Genomic DNA, 24,867 nt, shown 5'->3' on the forward strand with positions numbered 1-24,867 from the left:
GTTCAAGTGATTCTCCTGCTCAGCCTCCTGAGTAGCTGGGATTACAGGTGCCTGCCACCACGTCTGGCTAATTTTTGTATTTTTAGTAAAGACGGGGTTTCACCATGTTGGCCAGGCTGACCTCAAACTCCTGACCTCAAGTGATCTGCCCGCCTGGGCCTCCCAAATTGCTGGGATCACAGGCATGAGCCACTGCGCCTGGCCTTTATAATTTTTTTAACAACCACCCACTCCTTTCCATCTTGAGTGTAATATGACATGTAGACCAGGGATTGGGCCTCTTCTAATCTGATTGGTGCAAGTGGCTGGCTAATCCCATGCCACCCAGGTATTCCTGGGGTGGATTTGTGGGTTTTTTCATCCACAAAGCTCCCCCAGATTCTGGCTGGCAAAGGGGGCCAAACGGTTCCTCCTTTCCAACTGTTTCAGTCTCCCCTGTACCAAAAGGGCCTCAAGGACCCTACTAGTCTTTTATGCAAAAGTGTGTTTGCTTCATCATCTGTATGACACCTTTAACCTTGGGTGCTGCTAAAAGGGTGTGAGATGTGAGCAGAGAAGTGGCCCGCCAAGACCAAGGTCACAGTCCGTACTCCTCCCAAACCCTGCCAACATACTGGCAGGAAGGTACCAGCAGAAGAAACAGGAGTGCTTTTTCTCTGCTCTGGTTATACTTTGCAAATAATATGATTCACCCTTATGTCACTACCTTGCTTAGACGCTATCTTCCAGGCCCTCTGAAAGCTGAATACCAATAAGCTGCAATTACATCATTAGAAACATGAAAATCCTGTTCACTGTCAGCCCAGGTAGAGTGCTAGAATTACCCTGCTTTCTTTATAGTTCCAAGTTCGTGATCCTTGGGCCAGTCAAGATAGGATGGTCCTGGCAGGAAAGGAAAGGGTTTCTACGTAAAGACTGGGCTTGATTTTAAGAGAAGGGGTGTGTGTGTGTCTGTGTGTGTGTGTGTGTGTGTGTGTGTGTGTGTGTGTTTCAACAGAGCCAAGGGAGATCAAGTGGAAGCCAAGAAGCAGCCACATGAACAGGCACCTCACTCCACAGTGACTGACATCAGTGAGGCCCTGTGAGCATCTCTGTGACTTCACACTTCTGAAAGTCCATCAGGATCCGCCAGCCTCATAATGAGCGCTTGTCTACAAATGCAAGGACACGGCAGACATCCAGGGAAATCACAACATACTACACCAATTCTGGTTCAGCTTCCTCTTTTACAAACAGTGATAGAGTGGTCCCCCAAATGCAGACAGCTGGGTTCCTGGATCAAAATGTTCCTTTGCGGAATGTCCCTTGATGTTGGGGTCAATTCTGCTACCATGAAATAGCAGATAATAGGGGTTCTCTATGATCAACAGTAAGTGGCTCATTTAAAGAAGCCACCTAAAGCAGGAGGAGGAGACAGATGTTCCATTCAAACCCAGGCTCAGGTTGAAAGCTTGGTATTTCTGTAAGGGCCAATTCCGGTGCTAACCTGGAAGCAGAGGGATGGGAACTGCAGATCCATTTCACGTAGGCACCCACAGAGGAAATGCAGTCATGTGGCTGAAGTCTGCACCTCAGATGGTCATGGAGCCATTCTGAAAGTCCCTTCATGTGAGGCTGGTCACACTCAGCTCAGTCCTTTCCACATGTGGCGTGTCACAGAAGGTCCCTCTTATACACAGGCCACTGTGATTCAACTGTGCTATTTTGCTTTTTTTCCCAGGAAGGCGCTTACAGATAAGTCTTTCTGCTGCCTGGATTACAAATAAGGTTCTTTCAATGCAATGTTTATTTGGCATAGGAAACAGATTGCCACAATGCAAAAAAGCACACAGTCCTGGGGACCCATGATCCACTGCTGTGCCTCCGCTGTGGCTCTGTCCAGGCCCACCTCCCGCTGGCTAGGCTGCAAGCCCCTGGAGGGCGGGGTCTGGTTTCTCTACTGCACAGCCAAACCCTTGGCAAATGCCTGCCCAGTGAGCTTTCTATTCGGGCACAGAGCTTGGTCTATCCCAAGAGCACTCTTAGAGGCTATACCTGCATTGCAAAGCGAACCACTCCTCCATGAGACTTTTCAGAGGAAAGAAGAGAACATGACACCCAGTTCTTAGCATTCTGAAGGCCGAGCTCCTGTTGTTTGTTTGTTTTTTAGAGACAGGGTCTTGCTGTGTTGCCGAGGCTGCAGTGCATGGCCAGTCACAGGCATGACCCCATTACTGATCGGTATGGGAGTTCTCACCTGCTCCCTTTCCAACCTGGGCTGCTTCATCCCTTCTTAGGCAACTTGGGGCCCCCATTCCCAGGAGGTCACCATATTGATGCCAAACTTAGTGCAGACACCCACAGAACTCTGGGCTGAAGTGACCCCCCTGCCTCAGCCTTCTGAGTAGCTAGAACTACAGGTGCAGCCACCACGCCCGGCTGAAGGCAGAATATTAAGCTGAGGGTGAGGTGAGCCATTCAGCAAAATTCACAGTTCCCACAGCGACATTTGTCTCTGTGGCTTGTTCATGGGATGTCTCTAAACAGCAGCACTGACTTGGTGTTGGCACCTCAGGCATTTGTGTTTTCATTAAATCATATCTACCCTATCTCCCTCACATTATATCTTCCTTGAAAGCAAGAAGCATGTCTACTTTAAAATTCCTCATGGGACCAATCCTATGGTTTGCACACACAATGAGCCAAATAAAAAACTAAGAATAGGCCAGGTGTGGTGGCTCATGCCTGTAATCCCAGCACTTTGGGAGGCTGAGGCAGGTGGATCACCTGAGGTCAGGAGTTCAAGACCAGCCTGGTCAACATGGTGTAACCCCGTCTCTACTAAAAATACAAAAATTAGCCAGGCATGGTGGCAGGTGACTGTAATCCCAGCTACTGGGGAGGCTGAGGCAGGAGAATCCCTTGAACACGTGAGGCGGAGGTTGCAGTGAGCCAAGATCATACCACTACACTCCAGCCTGGGCAACAAGAACAAAACTATGTCTCAAAAACAAACAAACTGAGAATAACAAACTTTCCCAAGGACTGTCTTTAAAAAAAAAAAGTGAATGTGAAAGCAACTTCTGTAAGACCAGTAACAGGACTACAGAGCCTGACTTAGTGGCTGGCCAGTACCGCGGAGGAAACACCCTCTGACTACACATCTGTTCCTGCATTCACTCGACAAACATCTAAGTGCCTGGCATCGGTCTGCATGGCATAAGCAGAACAAAGGGCTGCCACCCAGTCCCACCCCTTCCATGCATTCACTTCCTCACTCGTTCTTTCAAGACACGCCTGTGTCAGGCACAATGTGGTGAAGTTATAAAAACTGATTCAGTAGTACCAAAATACTCATAATGTGCAAGCAGACAAAAGAACTGGAGGGAGTCGTGTTTTCAGAACAAAGCTTCTCACATGCTCCGCCTAGACCTCATCTCTCAGCCTGCACACTCCGGTCTTCAGCAGCCCCGCGATGCACCTGAGTCTTCAGACGGCATCTAGCAGCTCTTAGCTTGCCTGGGTGGCACCGCCATCAGACAGGAGGCAGTCACATTGACAGCAACACAATCCTGCTTGGGTGCTTCTGAATACAGATTTTTCCTTTTAAAATACCTTTTCCAGGCCTGGCTTGGTGGCTCATGCCTGTAATCCCGAGATGGGTGGATCACGAGGTCAAGAGATCAAGACCAGCCTGGCCAAGATGGTGAAACCCCGTCTCTATTAAAATACAAAAAATTAGCCTGGCATGGTGGTGGGCGACTGTAATCCCAGCTACTCAGGAGGCTGAGGCAGAGAATTGCTTGAACCTGAGAGGCGGCGGTTGCAGTGAGCCAAGATTATGCCACTGCATTCCAGCCTGGGCAACAGCGAAGCTCCATCTCAAAGAAAAAACAAAACAAAATACCTTTTCCACTGACGTTATTTAAAAGTAACAACCCCATAGTAGACTTCTGATCCCTACCATGCGGCAGGTACATCCCTCCCTTCTTATGAGTAATTCCTGCAGGGGCTATAGCACTGCCTCCAGGTCACATGGGCTGCACAAAACACTTAGCCCAGTTTTCAAATTCCCAGGGAGTGAAGGAATCACCATTTTAAAAGGTGGCAAGCTTTTTCCTCCTTTATTCAGATTTCACTCTAATAGAAACTGACAGGGTCAATCTTGGTTAATTTTTTTTTTAAACACAAGAACAAGGTTCAAGAAATTCATCCTCAGGTATCAGAGAGACGAAAAGAATCCAATAGCTTCTATCTTCAAGTCCTATATTTTTGCATCCCAAAGTGAGGCTGGTAGCTGGTTCCCTTAAAGGAGGGCTTCTCGCCTAGTGAGCAATGGACCTGAATTTATATCAGCTATAAAGCCTCCCAGATGTGACGGTTACACTAACATCCTGACCTGAGACCATCTGCAGAGAGATGGAAAGCGTGGCTGCCTAGATGTTAGGGCTGCCTCTATTTTATTCCCTTGTACCAACTGATTTCAGACTAAGGAACTTGAAGATGGAGCTGCACTATGAGTTCCCATAACTCTGCTCAGCTCTAAACTCAGCTACAACAGATATGTTTTTTAAAAACTAATAGATTAAAAATGACATTTACAAATGAAATGCTGTGACACCTGAGATTTGTTTCAAAATAATCAGGGGAAGAGGAAAAGTGAGTGGGAGGAGAGATAAAGATTGGCTAAGGGTTGATAGTTATTGAAACTGCATGAATATTATAATATTGAAGCATCCAGAAATATTACATGATGCTTTCTATTTTTGCACATGTTGAAAGGTTTTCAGAGTAAAAAGAAAAAATTTTTTAGGAGACTAGGAATGTTTAACAGAGAAGGTTGGCTGGGAGCAGTGGCTCATGCCTGTAATCCCAGCACTTTGGGAGGCAGAGGTGGGCGGATCACGAGGTCAGGAGTTCGAGGCCTGACCAACAGGGTGAAATCCCGTCTCTACTAAAAATACAAAAATAGCCAGGCGTGGTGGCGCACACCTGTAATCATAGCTACTTGGGAGGCTGGAGCAGGAGAATCGCTTGAACCCAGGAGCTGGAGGTTGCAGTGAGCCGAGACTGCACCACTGCACTCCAGCCTGGGCGACAGAGTGGGACTCCATCTCAATTAAAGAAAAAAAAAGAAGGCTGACTCAGGTGTAAGTATGGTCAAGATATACTGTTAAGTGAACAAAAAAAATGTACAAAGGTATATATTATAGAGTTTAATTACATACATACATACATACCCTGATAAAAGAATAGAAATTTTTTAGAAAAATAATAATCTCCATATGCTATTTACAACAAAAATATAGCACTTTTTTTTTTTTTTTTGAGACACAGTCTTGCTCTGTCGCCAGGCTAGAGTGCAGCAGTGCGATCTCGGCTCACTGCAATCTCTGCCTCCTGGGTTCAAGGGATTCTCCTGCCTCAGCCTCCCAGGTAGCTAGGACTACAGGCACGCACCACCACACCCAGCTAATTTTTATATTTTTAGTAAAGATGAGGTTTCACCATGTTGGCCAGGATGGTCTTGATCTCTTGACCTCGTGATCTGCCCGCCTCGGTCTCCCAAAGTGCTATGATTACAGGCGAGAGCCACCACGCCCGGCCCAAAAATGTATTACTTTCTAATGATGAGTTTTTAATAATAATTGTTTTAATCTGATGGGGGGGCAACAGGAGTCAAGGCCACAGTCAGCTTGAAAATGAGATAAACATCTCCACAGGCCAGAAATGGAACAGAAACCATATCAGAGTTCGTGGCTGGAACCTGGAAGCAAGCAGAGTGGCCAGACGTTCACCCTCTGTGCAGGGTAGCAGGGACGGGAACACCCCCTGCATCCAGGTTCATGGCGTGAAACAGGGAGTAGGGGTTGCCTCAGGCACAGTCTTCTGTCTCCCCCCGCTTTTCCTTTCCTCCTCTGCTACAGCTGTATGGCAATCTACATTCGTCCCTTGCCCCCATCTTTGATCCCGTGGTTTCCAATATTCTCCTGGGATATTAAAATGTTTTTCCATTATTGTGGACTAGTTATTTTCTCTTTATAATACTGTCTGTTTCTGTTTTGCAAATACCTTACATTATTTAGGGTAAAGCTATAAAAACGGGTCTGTATAGGTAAGATACTATTAATAAACATGATGGTAATTTCCTCAGAAAGGGGAGGGAGGGGAACACAGTACCAACACCCTAGGTAGCTGCGAGGAAGCTAGGGGATAAGGTGCCCAGCCTTCTTGTCTTCCATCATGGGAGGCAGACTTCTATGGCAGAGAATTCCCAAATCCTAGGAAGGGGGTTTAGATGCTGAGAAGCCAAATTTTGCTAAGTTGTCAGCAGCCCCAACTTTACATATAAGGAAACTGAGACTGAGGTTAAGAGAGTTTCCTAGGTTCACAGAATTTATCAGTGGCCAAGCTGGGACTGTGGATTGCCACCACCACCTAGGAGTGCTGCTCTGTGCCAGGTACTATAAATACATTATCTGATTCAATCCCCCCCTCAACTCATCCATATATAGTGTTACAATCTCCATTTCTCAGCTAAAGAGACTAAGGCTCAGAGAGGTCAAGAGACTTGCCCAAGGTCACACAGCAACTGAGTGGTAGAAGTGGCCAATCCACATCCTCCCTTCCTTCCTCTGTGGTAGCCCTCACTCTCTCCCCAATGTGCCCCGGGGAGCCCAGTACCAGTCCTAGGAGTGTGAAGACATGGCCTGCAGAGCAGCTTTCCTTCCGAGCATCTGGAAGACGCCTAGGCTGTCACAGCACTGTCGACAAATAAAACCACATGTCCCGAAAAGGTGAAAGAGTGGACAGGATTAAAATACTTCACACAAAAGCGAGTTCCCGCCTGGTGGCATGCTGTCAGCAGCTGACAGGAACAGCCTGCCGCTTCGTCCCAGGGTGGGCCGGGCTCACACAGCACGCAGCCAGCCTGCAGAGCCCGGGAGAATGAAACGGAAGCCTGCTGCCACCACCAGCAAGCCCCCATTCAGACGCTCCTCAGGAGACCAGCTCTGCAAAGTGACCATCAGGAAGGGCCGCAGCCCACATACACACACACACTCACACACACATACTCTCTCTCCCTTTCTCTCTCAATCATTCCAGGGTCAGCAGAAACCCTGAGGCCTGAAGCCAGGCCTCCTGGTCCCAGTGGCCTCCCCAAATGACCCAGGACCCAGTTTGGCTTCCTAACTCCTGCAAAGTGGGGACCTCAGGCCTGGAGCCTCACAGAGACCTTAAGGGCCACCTCCCACCCCCTCCCTCTGTCAGCCTGCTTTCCCCACCAGCTCCACTTCCATACCCTTTGTTCCTGTTCACTCAAGGATCTTGTAGAGAGCCAGATCACTTGCTGCTGCTAAAAAAGGAAGTTTCACAATCTTGAGTAGAGGTGGGCTGCCAGATTTAGGAAAAAAGTGGGACACCTGTTAACATTTAAGTCTCAGGGCTGGGCATGGTGGCTCACACCTGTAATCCCAGCACTTTGAGAGGCTTAGGTGGGTCAATCACTTGAGGTCAGGAGTTCGAGACCAGCCTAGCCAACATGGCTATTAATAATACAAAAATTAGCTGGGCATGGTGGCGGGCGCCTGTAGTCTCAGCTACTCGAGAGGCTGAGGCAGGAGAACCGGCTGAACTTGGGAAGCAGAGGTTGCAATGAGACAAGAACGTGCCACTGCACTCCAGCCTGGGCCACAAGAGCAAAACTGTCTCAAAAAGAAAAGAAAACTGTCGTGCCCTCTTCACGTGCAGCCTGTAAAAATTATAAAGGTTTGCCAGCAGGTGAAGAAGCTTGATGTGGAAGAAATAGCATCGGGTTGTACTCAGAAGTGAATTACCTATGTGACACTCTGTGAGTCACTTGATTCTCTGACCCTCTGATTTTTCGTCTGTAAGGGGCGATAAATATATCTACCACACAGAATTACTGCAGAATTCAAATGAGGTAACACGTAGAAGCTTCTGTTGTAAGAGAGGCCCTCTCCTGCCTCAGGCTCCTGAGTAGCTGGGATTACAGGCACCTGCCATCATGCCTAGCTAATTTTTTGTATTTTTCGTAGAGACAGGGTTTTACCATGTTGGCCGGGCTGGTCTTGAACTCCTGACCTCAGGTGATCCATCCACCTCAGCCTCCCAAAGTGCTGGGATTACAGGCATGAGCCACCTCACCCGACTCACTTTTCTAATACTTTCATAACAAAACAAATTCAAAATGGCACATCTTTACAAAATACAATTGTCTTTTAGAGAAGGCACTCGACTCTTTTCTCCTCTTGGCCAGTTATCCCAACGAAAGGCATCACCACTGAGGGCCTGTCCCGGGGTTTAGCTCCTGATGAGGAGACAGAGAAAAGGTCAAGAAAGGAAGGGCAACGTTCCACCCAAGATGACTCCAGCGCTAGGATTTGTAGATGGGGAAGATCACGGGATGCTGAACGCGACAGAATCTCAACAGGGACCCAAAGGAGAAAGGCTCCTCTATCCCTGCACTAATGTCCCATGATCCCGATATCACCTTCCAGAAAACACTGTCAGTTCCATGTACCTGGGATTATAAATTCCTAGAAGATTTATACAGAAAATGTAAAAATCTGAAGGGGGGGAAATTGTGAAACAATGTGAAAAAAACTATTTGTCAAATGGACGGCGGGAAGTAACTTCTCCCCTGCCTCCTCCAAGCTTCCAACATTCGTGGCACACGATACAGGGGAAACCGCCACAGAAATGACTGAAAATGTGCCCTTTTGAGGTAACGTAACCATGGAACAAGTGACTATAAAAATGACACAGCTGGGAAGATCCAAATCCGTTTCTGCTCAGCAAATTTCCAGATCCACATGTGCCTGCTTACCTCGTCAAGACTGGGTTTGGTGCTGTTTCGTTTTTCAATTTTCCTTTCATATAGATGCTAGTGTGTTCTTCTTACAATAAAACACTTGTCCACCTCTTTCCCTCTCTAGGGAGGCCCCTTGGTGGTCAGAGCCCACCGCCAGTTCCGCGAAGTCCCAGGCAGGGGCAAGAGGCCACCTCTGTGGGAAGCAGTTTGATGGCCGGGCTGCGGACCCCCTGAAACTGCGATGGCCAAGCCCAAGGGCGAGACCACCTGCTCAAGAGAAAGGCCAGCTCTCCTGTCCCTGCTCCTCGCTCCCCTTCCATTCCCATCCTCCTCCTCCTCTCAGCCTCCCCGCCCGAGCCCCACAGCCAGCTAGGTGCACACTCCAGAGCAGCAGACAACTAACGCTGGATCTCCCAGGTCCCAGAGTTCCCCATCTTCTTGCGGAGGGAGAACATGGTCATGTCCTTGTCGGCGGCCAGGACCAAGCCATTCCCAGCCCCAGCATGAGACGGCAAATGTTACAAGGCCATGCCCCAGAGCCAGCGCAGGGCAGTCATTTGCAGATTCAATTATTAAAGGTCTCTAGACACATTTCGGCTGAGGGGTGGAAGGACGGACACGTAAAGGAGTGTAAGTGTCTGCTGATTTTTGAGTGCCCCGGCCCTGCAAACGGCATTCTTCAGACTCCGCTGCAGTGGCAGTCCCGTAGCTACCATGGTACCATCATGAAAATTAAAGATGCTCAAGGTAAGAAAAACTCAGTTTCATTTGGAATCTAAAATGTTTCAGAGCCTTCTTTTGGGAAATCCAGACGATTAAACTGCTTTTAAGTTGCAATGTTTATAAGATCCTAGATGTACAAAAAAATAAATTCTGCCCAACACTGTTTAAGTGTGATGGGGTTTCCAACTTTCCACTTCTAGTACATGAGAGGATTCCAAAGCAGGCCTTGAAGGCATCGGAGTTGTAACTGCATTTAATACTTAGCCCAGTTTAAACACCCCATGAGGCCGGGCACGGTGGCTTATGCCTGTAATCCCAGCACTTTGGGAGGCCGAGGTGGGTGGATCACGAGGTCAAGAGATCAAGACCATCCTGGCCAACATAGTGAAACCCTGTCTCTACTAAAAATACCAAAATTAGCTGGGCATGCTGGCGCGTGCCTGTAATCCCAGGTACTGGGGAGGCTGAGGCAGGAGAACTGCTTGAACCCAGGAGGCAGAGGTTGCAGTGAGCTGACTTCACGACACTGCACTCCAGCCTGGGGACAGAGCGAGAGTCCATCTCAAAAAATAAATAAGTAGATGTAAATATAAATAAACACCCCATGACATCAGCTCTCCCAGATCCCTACAGAGCTCACCAGCAGACAGGCAACTTCCAGACAGAAGGACGACAATGAGGGTCCAAAGGGCTGTGACCCCCCAATGCCAGAGCCAAGGGAGGGGGTTCTTAGAGCTCAGCTCTTTTCCTTCTCAGGTGGGAGAACAAAGGCCCCAGGGTGGCAGAGCTGGGACTAGCATATGGGACTTGGGACTCTGAGGCTCCCTCTATTGTCACAGTAGGTAGCTAGTCAGACACAAGCAGGGCAGGAGAGGCTCCACCACCACCAGGAATGTCAGGCGACCATCAGCTGATGGTCAGGCAGTTGTCAACTGTCTCTCTAAAATAATAACTGGTTGCCGCCAATGCCAGGGAAAGGCAGCCTCATAGAAGAAACCTGAAACTGATGATCAGCAGCTTCCCGGTAAGATCTTAGGAGCTAGGCAAGTGGGCTCAAGCAGGCGCACTAAGAGGCAAAATGGTGGACTCTCCTCTAGGAAGCCTAGACTGGGAAGATCGCCTCAAGTGAGCATGCATACAACCCCAGGAAGCACACTGTGCTCCCTCCTGAGGGCTGGCAGGCCACCACACACGTGGACAGCCCACCCTCAGGGAAGAACCGGGGGAGAAGGGATGCAACCCCCAGAACCACGCCAGTGCATAAAACTCCAAGTCAAAAGTCACACAGCACACGTGACCTCTCAAGTCACCCACTTGGCCCTCTTCCCAGTGTACTTTATTTCCTTTCGTTCCTGGTCTAAAGCTTGCCTCGGTCTCTCACTCTGCCTTATGCCCCTTAATCAAATTCTTTCTTCGGAGGAGGCAAGAACTGAGGTGGCTGCAGACCCACATGGGTGCACTGCTGTGAACACTGTCACCTCCCGCTGTTGGATCAAGGACCCCAGCAGAAGATCTTCCTGGTACAGAGGGGAGGGAATGAGGTGGGGAGTCTGCCAAAGTTAAGATGGCAAGTGTTTGCCCAAACTCTCTCCTCTTAAGCCCCCAACCCCTGACCTCAGGGGAAGAAGCCTACCCAGTGACTCTGGGCAACACGTGAGAGGATTATATAAGGGAGAACAAGTCCAATGGCCCAAGGAGTTATCAGCTCGTTCAGAGGCCTTGCAGGAATTTCCTGTTATGTGATCTGGGTCATGCAAAGAGCCATAACCGAGCTGAGGCCGTCTCTTCACGCCCCCTCTCTGAGGGGAAATACACGTTCTTGACTCACTAGTTGCCGGTACTCTGCAGCTCTCCCACAACTGGGCCTCACTCCAGGAAGGATCACAGGGAGCCAGCATGATGGTCACTGTGCCCTGAGAACAAAGAGCGGGGCATGCCCATGGGACAGCAAAATCCCAGCTCTTTCCGAGCAGACTTGGGCAGCTCTGCTCTGGGTGAGCTATTGCTTTACCCACTGGAGAAATGGTCAACAACATGAAATTATCCGGACCCAGGGCCATGGGCCTGGTTTTTAATAAAAACTCACTTCTGCTGTTCCTTTCCTTTTTTTTTTTTTTAACTTCTAAGACATAGAACACACAAAAAGAGTGCATGCAAACATGTAGATAGCCACCCAAGCAGAGAAATAAAACTTTGCAGCTCTCCAAAGCCAACCCACCCCCATGTTCCCCACCCCGCCAGGCAGGCTTTGGGAAGCATCACCTCCTCAGCTTTCCTTTCCCACTTTTCACACCTGCACGTGCGTCCCTGAAGATCCCAGTTTAGTTTCGCTATTGTTGCATGGAGTTATTTTCTTTTATGTTGTTGCTGTATAGCACTCAACGGAATGAATGTATTTTATTTATCCATTCTGCTGAATAGCACATTTATGTTGTTTTCAGTTTTGGCTACTACAAATAACGCTACAGTGAATATTCTAGAACGCATCTCCTGGTTCTCAGGTCCTGGAGTTTCTCCAAGACACATGCTTGACAACAAAATGCGGCATCACGCGAAATGTGCTTCTTCGCGCTGACTACTGATGCCAATGGCGCTGACTACTGATGCCCGTCTGTGTTCCCACACTCTGCTGCCTTCCCTCCCTACAAGACCACCAATCCACCCACTCTGCTAACAGAGAACAGGGGCCACTGGTGACTCAGAGGCCAAGAAAGCCCAGCTGGTCACTAGAACGGAAGTTAAATCCTTCTCTGTAAGACAAAGCCCAAGATTTTAAAATTCTGAGCTTAACCAGATCCAACAACCAAAACAACTGGGCTTTTCAGAAGAAAAAGGTCACAAATTCCCCCAACATAATGAGGTAGCACCTATGGCTTGGGAGCAGACCCACTTGCCCAGACTATCAACTGTAAGCAGTAAGTGCAAATATGTTCCCAAGATATTAAGCGCAGGAGGATCGGACACCGATAAATCCCAATCCGCCCTGAGTGGCGGCAGAGAGAGGGTGAAGGGTGGGGAGGGGTCGTGAAGGCGGCTGCCCCCGTAGTCGTGACACACCTGTATACTGGCTGCATCTCCCGAGCTATGCCAATGATGGCGCCTGGCAGGAAACTGTCAAATTCCTCAAACAACTCCCGGATGTTGGTCTTATACTTCAGGTCTAGGTCCAGCTGAATGATCCGCAGGACCTCTGCGGGAGAGAGAAAGACGACAGTGAGACACAGACACACATCCTGGGAGGCTCGGCCACTGACGGGAATAAAGCGGGGAGCGGGGAAAGCGCACTGTTCCCTTATTGTTATCGGTGAACGATGCAGTTAGCGCTGGAACAAAAGGCCTCTCATCTACCCGCAACCCCTCTGCGCTAGAAGTCTTCACAAGGGACTGCCCAGATCTTTTCCTCCAACTGCAGGCATCCATTTGTTTAAAACTAGGTGACGCTATGCTCCAGTCTCGGCCTGTGGTCATGATGTGACTGCTAACCGTGCACCGTTTCACTCTCAAAAGTATCTCATTTGGATGATACCTTATGTGGACACCCTCCATCCTTACATAAAACTCAAACCATCCAGGGGTTTCCTCTCTGGAGCACAGGTGGTAAATGACCCACGCAAGAGAGAGGTAAAAAACATTACGGTCTCAGGCTTTTATCAGTGCGTTCTGCAAACCCAGATGTGTATCAAGTGAAGATGCTGGCTGGAGAGAAACGACTGAACAATCTCTGATATAACCGTGTTTTTAATCCACTGCCTAAAAGACAGGATAAGCCCAAATTCTTCAATGTCACAATTATCTGGCACATAAGAGCTGCCTGCTTCCATTGCCTCCCGCTGACTCTGGGCTAGAAGAGCAGGAGGGAAGCACTGGTGAAGATCATTCCTGTTGTGCCAGGCCAGGCTGACCAGGACCCTGCTCTCAACAGAGACACGTGGGTGGCAAAAAACAGAGGGAGGGGCTAGTGCCGAAGCCTGAAATAGAAGAGCAACCATGGGAGGTCCAGAGATGGGGCACACAGGGTTCAATGATGAAGTGGGGAAAGCAAGTTCTTGGTATCAAGGAGGACCCGGCCTGGGAGTCAGAACACATGAGCTCCAGTTCCGCTGCGGACTGACCCTGCGACCCAAGGAAAGTTACTTTGCTTCTCTCGACCTCAGCTGGTCCATCTGTTAACATGGGGATGCTATCCTATGCCTTGTGAGGACGTGACACTGAGAAGACAGTGTGTGGGGAGAAAGCTTACAGACTGAGAGTGTTCCAGGGATCCAAAAGACCCTGAGGAACAGAATTCTGGAGCACAGCACTATGCGGGCCAAATGTAGAATTTATGGGGAGGAAATTTAAGGAATTTGGGATCATTTTGCCGTAACCAAAGAAACTCCTGATGGCAGGAAAGGCTGTGCATTTAGTCAGCTTGTCAATCAACATTCTTCATCGGAAGCCCACCGTCTGCTACAGCTACTCTCTCTTTCAAGGTCATCTGAACTCTACTTACTCTGCAAGGAGCAGTCTACACACCAGACAGGCCCTGCGGAAGTTGTGGCTTCCTCCTCTGTGCTCCCCACATGGCTGGCTGCCTGCCTCTGGTCACAGCCCCTGTGTACCTGTCTTACCACCCTCTGGAGAGGGCACGCCTTGAGAATGGGAATGTGCTGGGAGGGCAGGGCTCAGGACCATCAGACACTTCTGGAAGAGCATCTTAATCTTGTCTTAATATGCCCATCAGCAAATCTGGGCACTTCCCCTGTGCTTTAGGGACCAGCTGGGAGTAAACCCAGAAAGGTCCTACGCAGCCCTAAGACACCAGAATCTTAGATGCTTCGATGTTATTTACAACTGCTCCTTCCTAAAGCACCCTCCAGGAAGGGTCTGTTTAAAGTTAACACTTCTTTCAGGAGGGGCTTCACCAGGTGAGGTTCACTGACTAAGAAGGAGAGAGGCGGCAACTCTGACACAAAGTGACCCCTTCAGTTGACACTGATGTCAAACCACTGAGGTGGGAGGCCACTCCCTTCTATGCCCAGAGGCCAACAGGCCCCTGTGTAGCCTGCACTATCGTGCCAGCACCTGTCCAGGAGGTTAGCCCCTTTATGTAATTATGAAATAAGATGCCAAGTTGTAAATGTCACTGTTGAAAAGGAAGATGCTTACTAGGAGTGCTGGAATTCATCAGGATGAGGTTTTTTTTTTTTTTTTTTTTTGAGACAGAGTCTCACTCTGTCGCCAGGCTAGAGTGCAGTGGCCCAATCTCGGCTCACTGCAACCTCTGCCTCCCCCAAGGTTGAAGAAACTCTCCTGCCTTGGCCTCCTGAGTAGCTAGGACTACAGGCACATGCCACCCTGCCTACCTATCTTTTTGTATTTTAGTAGAGACAGGGTTTCACCATGTTTGCCAGGATGGTCTAGATCTCTTGACCTCATGATCTGCCCGGGCTCCCAAAGTGCTGGGATTATAGGTATGAGCCACGGCGCCCAGCCCAGGGTGAGGTTTCTAAAGGGACCTGGTTCCTCTGGCCTCTGTTCCTTGATGTAGCCATCTCTCTGTGGGAATTATGTGGGGGCAGAATGCTGAAGGCATTGTGAGACAAATTAGATTGATCCATGAAGTGGCAGTACAGACAAGATGCTGGTGGAGGATAGCTGAAGTGACAGCAGTAGGTCCACTAAAACTGAAGGAATAAATGAATGAGATAACTGCCCCTGAAGCCAGGAAGACACGAAACCTATAAATCATGAAGAAGAATGAGAAAAACGAAGACTAGACATCTACAAGACTCACAAGAATGGCCAGCATCCAAGGCTGGCTGACGGTCCACCAGGTCCAAATGTTGAGAAAACACAACAAAAAGAATGATCTAGCATGGCAGATCTGAACAGTCTGGTTATAACTGAGGCCACTCCACCCATTTTACAGATGGGAAAACCGAGGGCCAAGAAGAGAGACTTGGCAGGCATTACACTCAAGCTAGGTGGCAAAGCCGATCCCAGAACCCAGGTCTACCGACTCCCTAGCTGATGCTCTCGTGTTTATTAGCCCCGTCACCTCCATCTCACTCCCAACATGGGCCATAAACTCCTAGAGAGGAGAAAGCACTGTGTAATGGATAAAGGATGTGCACAGGACTAACCAGTCACCCAACACAACTAGCTCATGGAGTATCTCCATATCGTTCCGTGAAAATATCAGCATGAAGACAAGTAAGCACAAACTAAAGGTGTAGCTTTCAAGAACTCCAAGACCCTGTCACCATCATCGCCGCCACAGCCCTGGCAGCACTCCTCAGGCGTTCCTGTCTGTCTAGGGGACTATTTTCAGGGCTCAGAATACCTATTCCTTCTGCCTGGGTCTGAGGCCTGGCTGGAGGCCGATATATCTGTACAATTACACCACAGATGGCCACATGCATGGCCCCAGGACTAGCTGGGAGATTCCCAAATCAACATTTCCCTTTAGAAACAGGCTTGGGTCAACTCATCATCAGCATCCAATTAAACCAGCCATAAGCATGTCATCTGACCATGGGTGGAATTACAACCCAGAGTGAGTAATTAATGAGACCCAAAAATAAACAACAAAAGGAAAACAAAAATCCCAGAAGAAAAAAAAAATGAGCCTTCTGTACTCTGCCTTCCCTTCTCCTATCACCAGAAACAATAATCTTGGCAGACAGGTCTTAACATACAAAAAGCAACATGTAACAAAACAGATCAAGCAGAAAAGACATGCTTCGGTAAGCACAGAGCCTACCACCCTGGGAAACAACACAGGTCTTCAGGGAAGGGCAGGTTAACTATGCGAGCACCTCCTCTGTCTTTCTGTTTTGAAATGGCTTCAGAGCTTTACAGAGATAAATATTTATAACACACCAGAGGACTTTCACTGCAGAAGTCAGCCCAAATTCCACTAACTGGGAGAGGGTTTAGGGAGAAGGGGAAATTATGACAACACTAAGCTATGTGACTCCACGTCATGAGGCTGAGGACCTGGAAGCAGCTGCCTGGAAAGGGAGCTCATTTTCCCATTGTGCACTTTGAAATATTACAGCAGTATCCCACCTGCCTTATCGTGCTCTGGTGTTTTTAAATTGCTGCACAGCAGCACCTCTGGCCTGCAGGAGCCAAAGACCAATTGAAGGGGGTGGAGACTTCCTCTAACAGAGGATCCTGACCCCAGAGGAGCTGTTTGGAGGCCCATGGGACAGGCGTGGTCCCCCTGTGCAGCATCAGCCAGAGCAGGCTGGCTTCTTGCACTGGAGGGTCTGGGCAAGTGGTAGAGGGCCTGCCCCTGCAACGCACAGACCCAGGCCATGTCCCCAGGATGTGCGGTTGGAATTGGTGGTGGTGGATCTCATATCCAACAGAAACTTGGGTGGCTTCTGAGCTGGACGTTTCTCTGTCAAAGCGCCTTTCTCCGCTTCCCTCCTAGCACAAGGCCCAGCGCAGGGCAGCTGGCTAACTAAAGGAATGGGGGCTACAAAGGAACAGAGAGAGCATGCCAAGGGTCCCAGGCATTGGGTATAGTTCTGGGGGCTCCTCCAGCCTGACCAGACAAATGTTCACCCTTTAGGAGCAGGAAAGGATGTCTGTGTGCCAGGCCCTGGGAAGGCTTTACATACTGACTCATGAACCTCCATCGAGGTGGGTGTCAGTATCTTCCAGTTTCAGGTGAGGAACCTGATGCTCAGAGAGTTTTAGTAATTCATTTAAAGCAGCTCAGCAAAAAAGGCTCAGAGTTGAGAGCAATTACAGATTTCCCTCACTCGATAGTTTGCTTGATCCACCACACGTTTCTGAGGAAAGACTTCAGACATCTCTGAAGTTCCCTTTTAAAATCTTATTAGCTTTAAGAGCAAGAAATGCTTCCACATCAAGGGTGAAAACAGCAGGCAACTCCAGATCACCTCTGCGCAGTGGCTGGGACTCCCATGGACAGAACCGACACCACAACCGCCTCCTGCAAGACCCTCCTCCCCAAGAAGCATGAAGACTATTGGGATTCCCTTTCATTAACACAGACCAATAGAGAAACTTCTGGAAGAGAGGGTTTTATGCCACAGAAGTTGAAGCTTTTAGTGACAATAGCAAACATGTATCAATACATTATACTCATTGAGTCATCTAAACATTCTCTGAGATTACTATATATATATTTTTTGAGATGCAGTCTCACTCTGTCACCCTGGCTGGATTGCAATGGTGCAACCTCGGCTTACTGCAACCTCCGCCTCCCCAGTTCAAGCAATTCTCCTGCCTTAGCCTCCCAGGTAGCTGAGACTACAGGTGCACGCCACCACATCCAGCTAATTTTTATATTTTTAGTAGAGGCAGGGTTTCACCATGTTGGCCAGGCTGGTCTTGAACTCCTGACCTCAGGTGATCTGCCCACCTCGGCCTCCCAAAATGCTGGGATTACAGGTGTGAGCCACTGTGCCTGGCCCTGAGATTAATATTATTTCTATCTGGCTGGGTGCGGTGGCTGATGCCTGTAATCACAGCACTTTGGGAGGCTGAAGCAGGAGGATCACTTGAGCTCAGGAATCTGAGGCTGCAGTGAGCTATGTTCCTGCCATTGCACTCCAGGCTAGGTGACAGACTAACGTCCTGTCTCAAAAAAAAAAAATTCCATTTGACAAATGAGGAAATCGAGAAGTATAATAATCCAAGATCACGTGGCTGGTCAGGGGTAGGGCTGCTGGAAATCCCAGGTCTGTCAGGCTCTGCAGCCTGGTGCCTGCTCTTCATTGCCCACGCTGCCCTGTCTTCCGGACTCCTGGGCTGCCAGGATACGACCAGCGCTCAGCTCCCCAGGCTCTGCTCAGACAGGAAGGCCCTGACTCTCTGTGCTAACCTGTGTTTTCCACATTAGCAGCCTGCCCCTCCCCGATGGTGGGGGTGGGGAGAAAGAAAACAGAGTTCATAGAGTGATTTACGCAACCTGTTAGCAGCTCTGGTAAAAGGTTTTGGGGCCAGGAAGTTGAAATGAATAACCACAGCCAGTTTTATATATTCGCTGTACAACAAACTCTTTCTTCTAGCCTTACTCACCCGCTCTCGAAATGAAGCATGAAAAACGGACTGTTAGCTATGGCTCGGCCACGGCATTGTCTATAACTCCTAGCTCCTGTTTTGTGGACAAAACAAATTATCATGAGAAATACGGTTTTTGCTTCAGCAACAGTATAACATGAGTCTCCTTCCTCATCCTTAGCACCTTCTGTGAAGAGGTAGAATCATATCCTTTAGGATAGGACAGAATTTATTGTTTTGAACTTGGCTGAAAAATTTTGGGGACTTATATAAGGCAGCACATATAACACCCAGTGTAAATTTCCCTTTCACTTCTATTGCCAAAATGAAGTGACAGCTCACGCACTTATTCATGCAGTTCAATCCATAGGGGAAACAGAATGTGAGATCTGAAAATCTTCCATTTCTGTGGTATGGATGTCCATGGTCCCTGCTGGCTCTTCCATAGTTTACATCTCTCTAGTGTCTGTAATAGGTTTTTTTTTTTCTTTTGGTCTCCAAAAGCTTAAATTCTCTACTATTTGAGGTAGGAAGACATTTGGACTCTGCTTGGTCCTTTTTCTTCACCAACACCAACCATCAGCCACCACGCCCAGCCAAATAGAAATAATATTAATCTCAGGGCTGAGAGTGGTGGCTCACACCTGTAATTCCAGCAGTTTGGGAGGCCAGGGTGGGTGATCACCTGAGGTCAGGAGTTCAAGACCAGCCTGGCCAGCATGGTGAGACCCCGTGTCTACTTTCTTCTTCACCAACAGGCTTTTTTTTCAGAGACCCCTGGGGATGGAAGCTGTAGAAAGCAATCCTTTTTGGATAGAATTATCAGGTGTTTTCCAAAAATAATGATACAGCTACCCCTGGTTGCCCACACTGTCACAGTGCAACTTTTCAAATTCTCCATTTTGAGGTTCTTTATCAGAATTATGGGCTCTTGTTTCTAATCTCACGTTCCAACCACTCTCTCCTTCTTGACCCCACGCCACCTTATAGATTCAGTCTAAAATCAGGCAAACTAACAAAGGTTTCTTCCTGCTGCCTGCAGCTCCTCATGCCCACACTGTGCCCTGCCACCTGCTCCTGCCCTTCGTCCCTCACCCTGTTGGGGTCTGTCCATGGCAGCCTTGTCCCTTCCATTGATTCATATGGCAATGACAATGACAGGACTAATTCCATATATTTCAATGGCATGTTGCAATGTTCAAAGTGCATTCTCAGCCCATAAAACTCTTTTTCATGCTTTAACTCATTTAATCCTTACAACAGGCCTGGGGCGGGTACATCCACATGGACTGTGTTCAAATGCATATCACACAACACCTCTCGTAGCAGTGGGTTCAACACACATAAGACAATAACTAAGCCATCCACGGATGGTATAGCTGCTCCATGAAGTTATCAAAGACCCAGACTTCTGCTTTTCTCCTTTGCTATCCTATATCTCATTTCCATCCTCAAGGTACCTCATGGTGCAAGATGGGGGCTGCTGGGGCTCCAGCCAACTTGGCTGCATTCCAGGAAACTGAAAGGTCAAAAGAAAAAGAACACTCCTGACCTTGCTTCCTGCAATGAGGCAGACTCTTTAAGCATCCTTCCTGGAAGTCTTAAACATTTCTTCTTATATCTCACCAGACAAAATTTAGTAACAGGGCCACACTTAGCTATAAGGAAAGCTGTGAAGTGCATTCTTTTCTAGGCATAAGGTTACCCCCAAATAAATGGGATTCAGTCATAAATAAAAAAAAAAAGGAGAGAAGGGATATAGAGAAGGAACTGGCAGTACTTCCACAGAAGGCAAAAATTAACTACACCCACTTTACAGATCAAGAAATAGAGGCCCAAAGAGATTAGGTTTTGCTACGGTCACATGGTCACTAATGGCAAAATGGGAACTAGGTCCATGTCACCGGCCCCACACCCAGATCCCCTTTCCTCGTTCACAGAGTCTCCTGGCTGCAGCGGACCCGCTGGTGTGTTTCTGCTGGACTCCTGTTTGCTCCCGCTCCAGACCTTTGTTCAGCCCTCTGCTGCCCCTAGTTGGTCTATCAATTAGATCCATGCCTGCCAGCCCCAGGCTGCCATCCTGAAGGACTCCTTTCCTCCATCCCGTCTCACACTTCGTTCCCTGCCTTGCTCCCTGTGTTTGTGTCCCACTGGGTCCCTTGGAATCCAGGCATTTTCATTAGCTAGGAGGACCAAGCCGGAGACAACCAGATCCCAGCAAGCTACAGACCCTCAGTGTAGGATCACATCCCCCAACTATTTCTGCAATGCCCAGGGAGTCCTGTGAGCAGGATGCCTCACTTTGGGGCACCCATACGAAAATGGCTCCTGAAATTGCTTCTGATGGCCAACCTCTTCTGTGGCCACAACCTTGTTCCATTCTGACCCTGAAAACACGTTGTGTAATGGATGTAGATGCTTATCTGTGGATTGTTGACTACAGTGCTTAAATGCCTGTTGGTAAACAGAATCTCTTCAATGATGGAGTCCTTAAGGAAAGTGACTACAGGGGTTTCTTGGTGGTGAACTATGTGAGGACTTCTGCTCCATGGGAAGGGGAATTTGTATTTCGAATGAAAATTGGAGCTTGGATTCTCAGCCCAGGAGCCAGTCCTGTGACTTCCCCACCTTCCTGTGTAAACGTGAAAACATTCTGTCTGCTCTAGCACCTTGGCTTCCTCTTTGTGTCTCTAACATGAAGGTCTCTGTATTCCGGCAGCAGTTCTCCCCATTGTGAACGGGGAATCCGCTGCTCTTTCCTGGAGTTGCACTGTCTCAGTTCCTCTCCCCCAGGAGACTCATCCCACTCCAGATGGTGCACTGCAGCCTCCTACGACCCTCTACAGCGCTTCCTCAGCCTCCTCCAGCCAAGTACAGCGGAGGCAGCCACAACCAAGAGAGAGGCGCAGACTTCTGAGATCCTCTCCCAGGAAGGGCAAATGGGACCAGGCAGACAACAGCCAGCTTCTCACCAAGGGGAAGACGCCCACCCCTGGGCACAGCCCCTGACTTCTCCCTGGGACCATCGAGGGCTGCAGAAAGAACGGCCTCGCATTATCCCTTGTGCTAGAAACCCGCATCACAGTAAAGAAAAAATAGTTTCTCCACTTTGTGAATCTGGAAATACCTCTCTGACCTTTTCTAGCAGGAGGAAAAAATATGGTTTTAATCTTTTCAGTAGCAACATCTTTTACCCTATGACAGTTTGCAAACTGACTAGCAATGGTCAAGTGGCTCTTCAGCTTTCCTGTCTCCCGAGCCAGGGCTCCGGACAAAATGTCATGTTGTTTATACTACATCTTCTAAAAAAGATGGACTATCTGTCATCATCTATGAGATAATTAAGTACCTATATGTCAGGTACTGGGCTACACACGTTACATATTTTACCTCATTGAATCCTCACAAACAGGGCTTACTGTCCCCATTCTATAGCTGCCTCCTCCCTGACAGTGGCAGTTTCACTGCTTTTCATCTCTGTTTACCAAGGTTGAGAGAGCCCCTTCTCTTATGAGTCTTATAAAAATCACACAGGAAGGGCTGGGAGTGTTGGCTCATGCCTGTAATCCCAGCACTTTGGAAAGTCGAGGCAGGCGGATCACGAAGTCAGTGGTTCAAGACCAGCCTGGCCAGCATGGTGAAACCCCATCTCTACTACAAACACAAAAATTAGCTGGGCATGGTGACACATGCCTATAATCCCAGCTACTCGGGAGGCTGAGGCAGGAGAATTGCTTGAACTGGGACCAGGGAGGTGGAGGTTGCAGAGAGCTGAGATCGCGCTATGGGCAGTGACAAAGGGGGTTTCTTGCTGGTAAACTGTGTGGAGACCTCCACTCCATGGGAAGGCGGGTGTCTATACTGGCAATAAAAACTGGAGCCTGGATTCTCAGGACAGGGGCCAGTCCTGTGACTTCCTCACCTTCCTGCGTAATTCTTTTTTTTTTTTAGACAGAGTCTCACTCTGTAGCCCAGGCTGGAGTGCAGTAGCGCGATCTCAGCTCACTGAAAAGAGTCTCTTTACCAACCTGCTCCTAAGCACTAATCCATTTCCCACTTTTACTTACATTTCAATTACATTTAATTCATTAGTTTTTCTTCTAATTAGATAAAATTTGATTTATCTCAAGTTTCATGAAAGACATAAAATACAATGCACCAAATTGACAGAACTGCAGCTGAATGCAAAAAACAAAAGAGAAAACAAGGTTTTAACTCACAAACATTTCAGCATGCACTTCCTAAGAAACAAGGACACTCTCTTTCATCACAAGAGTTCAACATCAAAGTCAGCACATTCACAGTAACACCCCAAAACAATTTCACCCCCAGTCCTATACAAAATGTGTCAGTTGCCCAAAAGCAAAAACAGTTTCCAGCCCCGGACTGCATGTAGCTGTCCCACGTGTTCCATCTGAAATGATTCCTCAGTCTTCCATGTCTGCTATGACTTAGGACAATATGGGCCAATTATTTAGTAAAAGTCCTTCAGTCTGGGTTTGCCCGATGTCTCCTCCTGACCAGACTCGGACCGTGCATGTTTGTCAGGAAAGCCACGGAAGTGTTGTTGCGTCCCCGCAGCGCCACACCGGCAGGTACATGGTGTCAGTGCGTCCCATCACTGCTGATGTTAACTTTGATCACAGTCAAGTTACTATTTTCCTCTTTGTAACAACAACATTTTGTGGGGAAATACATTAAGAATATGACAATATCCCATTTCTTAACAAATGTTTACCTGTTTGTTTTAGCATCCATTGATGATTCTTGTCTACATAAATTATTACTATGTTGGGCCGAGCATGGTGGCTCACATCTATAACCCCGGCACTTTGGGAGGCCAAGGCGGGTGGATCATCTGAGGTCAGGAGTTTGCGACAAGCCTGGCCAACATGGTGAAACCCTGTCTCGACTAAAAATATAAAAATTAGCCAGGCATGGTGGTGGGCGCCTATAATCCCAGCTACTTGGGAGGCTGAGGCAGGAGAACCACCTGAACCCAGAGGCGGAGGCTGCAGTGAGCCGAGATCACACTATTGCACTCCAGCTGGGGCGACAAGAGCAAAACTCCATTTGAAATATATATAGTTTATTGCTATACACACACACACACACACACACACACACACACACACACACACACAGAGTACTATGTTGACTGCCAAATGGTAACTTTCTAATACCTTCATTCTCCCTACATTAATTAGTGGGCATTCTGCTCCACTGTGTTGACCTCACCCATGCTCAGCCAAGGAGAGCGTCCTGGGATCACCCACTTATGGTAAGCCGTGCCAAGCATATTCTTCCTTTATAGTAGTTCCCAAAATACAAATACTAGAAGGCTCTGTGCTGGCTGAGGCAGGGGAACTGGATAAGGAGGAAGTGTCAGAGCTGCGGGGGCTGGAGCTTTGGGCCCATCATGCAAGTACTTGAGGCAGCAACGACCCTCTTGGAAAACCACCAGGCTACAGGATCACTGTCCACTCTTACCTTGATAAAGAAATGGTAACTGCACATCACAGGCAGCACCAGAACACCTTTTCTTTCCTCTTTGTTTTTTTAAACAACTGTTGACAAGGGCTCTACGTTATTTCACAGAATGTGAACTGAGGGAATTTAGGCAAGTGTGAGTAGGTAAGGCACTGGGATAGAGCCAGCTCACAGGCCTGGCTATGCCACTGTGTCCAACCGTGGGCAAGCCATTTCTCCTCCAGGCACCAATTGTCCCAGACTGTAAGGATGAGGGGTTTGACACGGGTGCTCTCCGAGACCCCGCCCAGACCTGCCATCCTGTGATTCTGAACGGAATTGGTCTTTGCCCCTCACTCATACCTTGCTTGTTCACAGAACAGCACAAATATATCATAGACGCAGGAGATATACTCTACTGTGTTGTTCACACCCATATCCAGCCAAGCAAGGCACAAAATCCCTACTATGTGCTCAGCACTACACTAAATGTGAAGGTTTGGAAATAAATAAAATCTTTCCTAGCCTTGAAAATGCAAATACTGGGCCAGGTGCCATGGCTCACGCCTGTAATTCCAGCACTTTGGGAGGCCAAGGCAGGAGGATCACCTGAGGTCAGGAGTTCGAGACCAGCCTGACCAACATGGTGAAACCCCATCTCTACTAAAAATACAACAATTGGCCGGGCATGGTGGCACGCACCTGTAATCCCAGCTACTTGGAAGGCTGAGGCAGGAGAATCGCTTGAACCTGGAAGGCAAGAGATTGCAGTGAGCCAAGATCATGCCACTGCACTCCAGCCTAGGCAACAAGAGTGAAACTCTGTCTCAGAAAAA

The 24,867-nt window shown here is 48.4% G+C and overlaps 1 protein-coding gene across 1 annotated transcript in view; it reads right to left on the bottom strand.

Annotated features, from left to right (window-relative positions):
- Positions 1-24,867, bottom strand: part of XXYLT1 (xyloside xylosyltransferase 1) — a 189,741-nt gene that overhangs the window by 70,835 nt on the left and 94,039 nt on the right. Inside the window, exon 3 of the mRNA XM_017514598.2 lies at positions 12,596-12,728. Within this exon, the coding sequence (XP_017370087.1) occupies positions 12,596-12,728 (133 nt within the window). The remainder of the gene's footprint in view (positions 1-12,595; positions 12,729-24,867) is intronic.

The sequence above is a fragment of the Cebus imitator genome, unplaced genomic scaffold (genome assembly GCF_001604975.1).
Source record: "Cebus imitator isolate Cc_AM_T3 unplaced genomic scaffold, Cebus_imitator-1.0 Scaffold529, whole genome shotgun sequence".
Lineage (NCBI taxonomy): Eukaryota > Metazoa > Chordata > Mammalia > Primates > Cebidae > Cebus > Cebus imitator.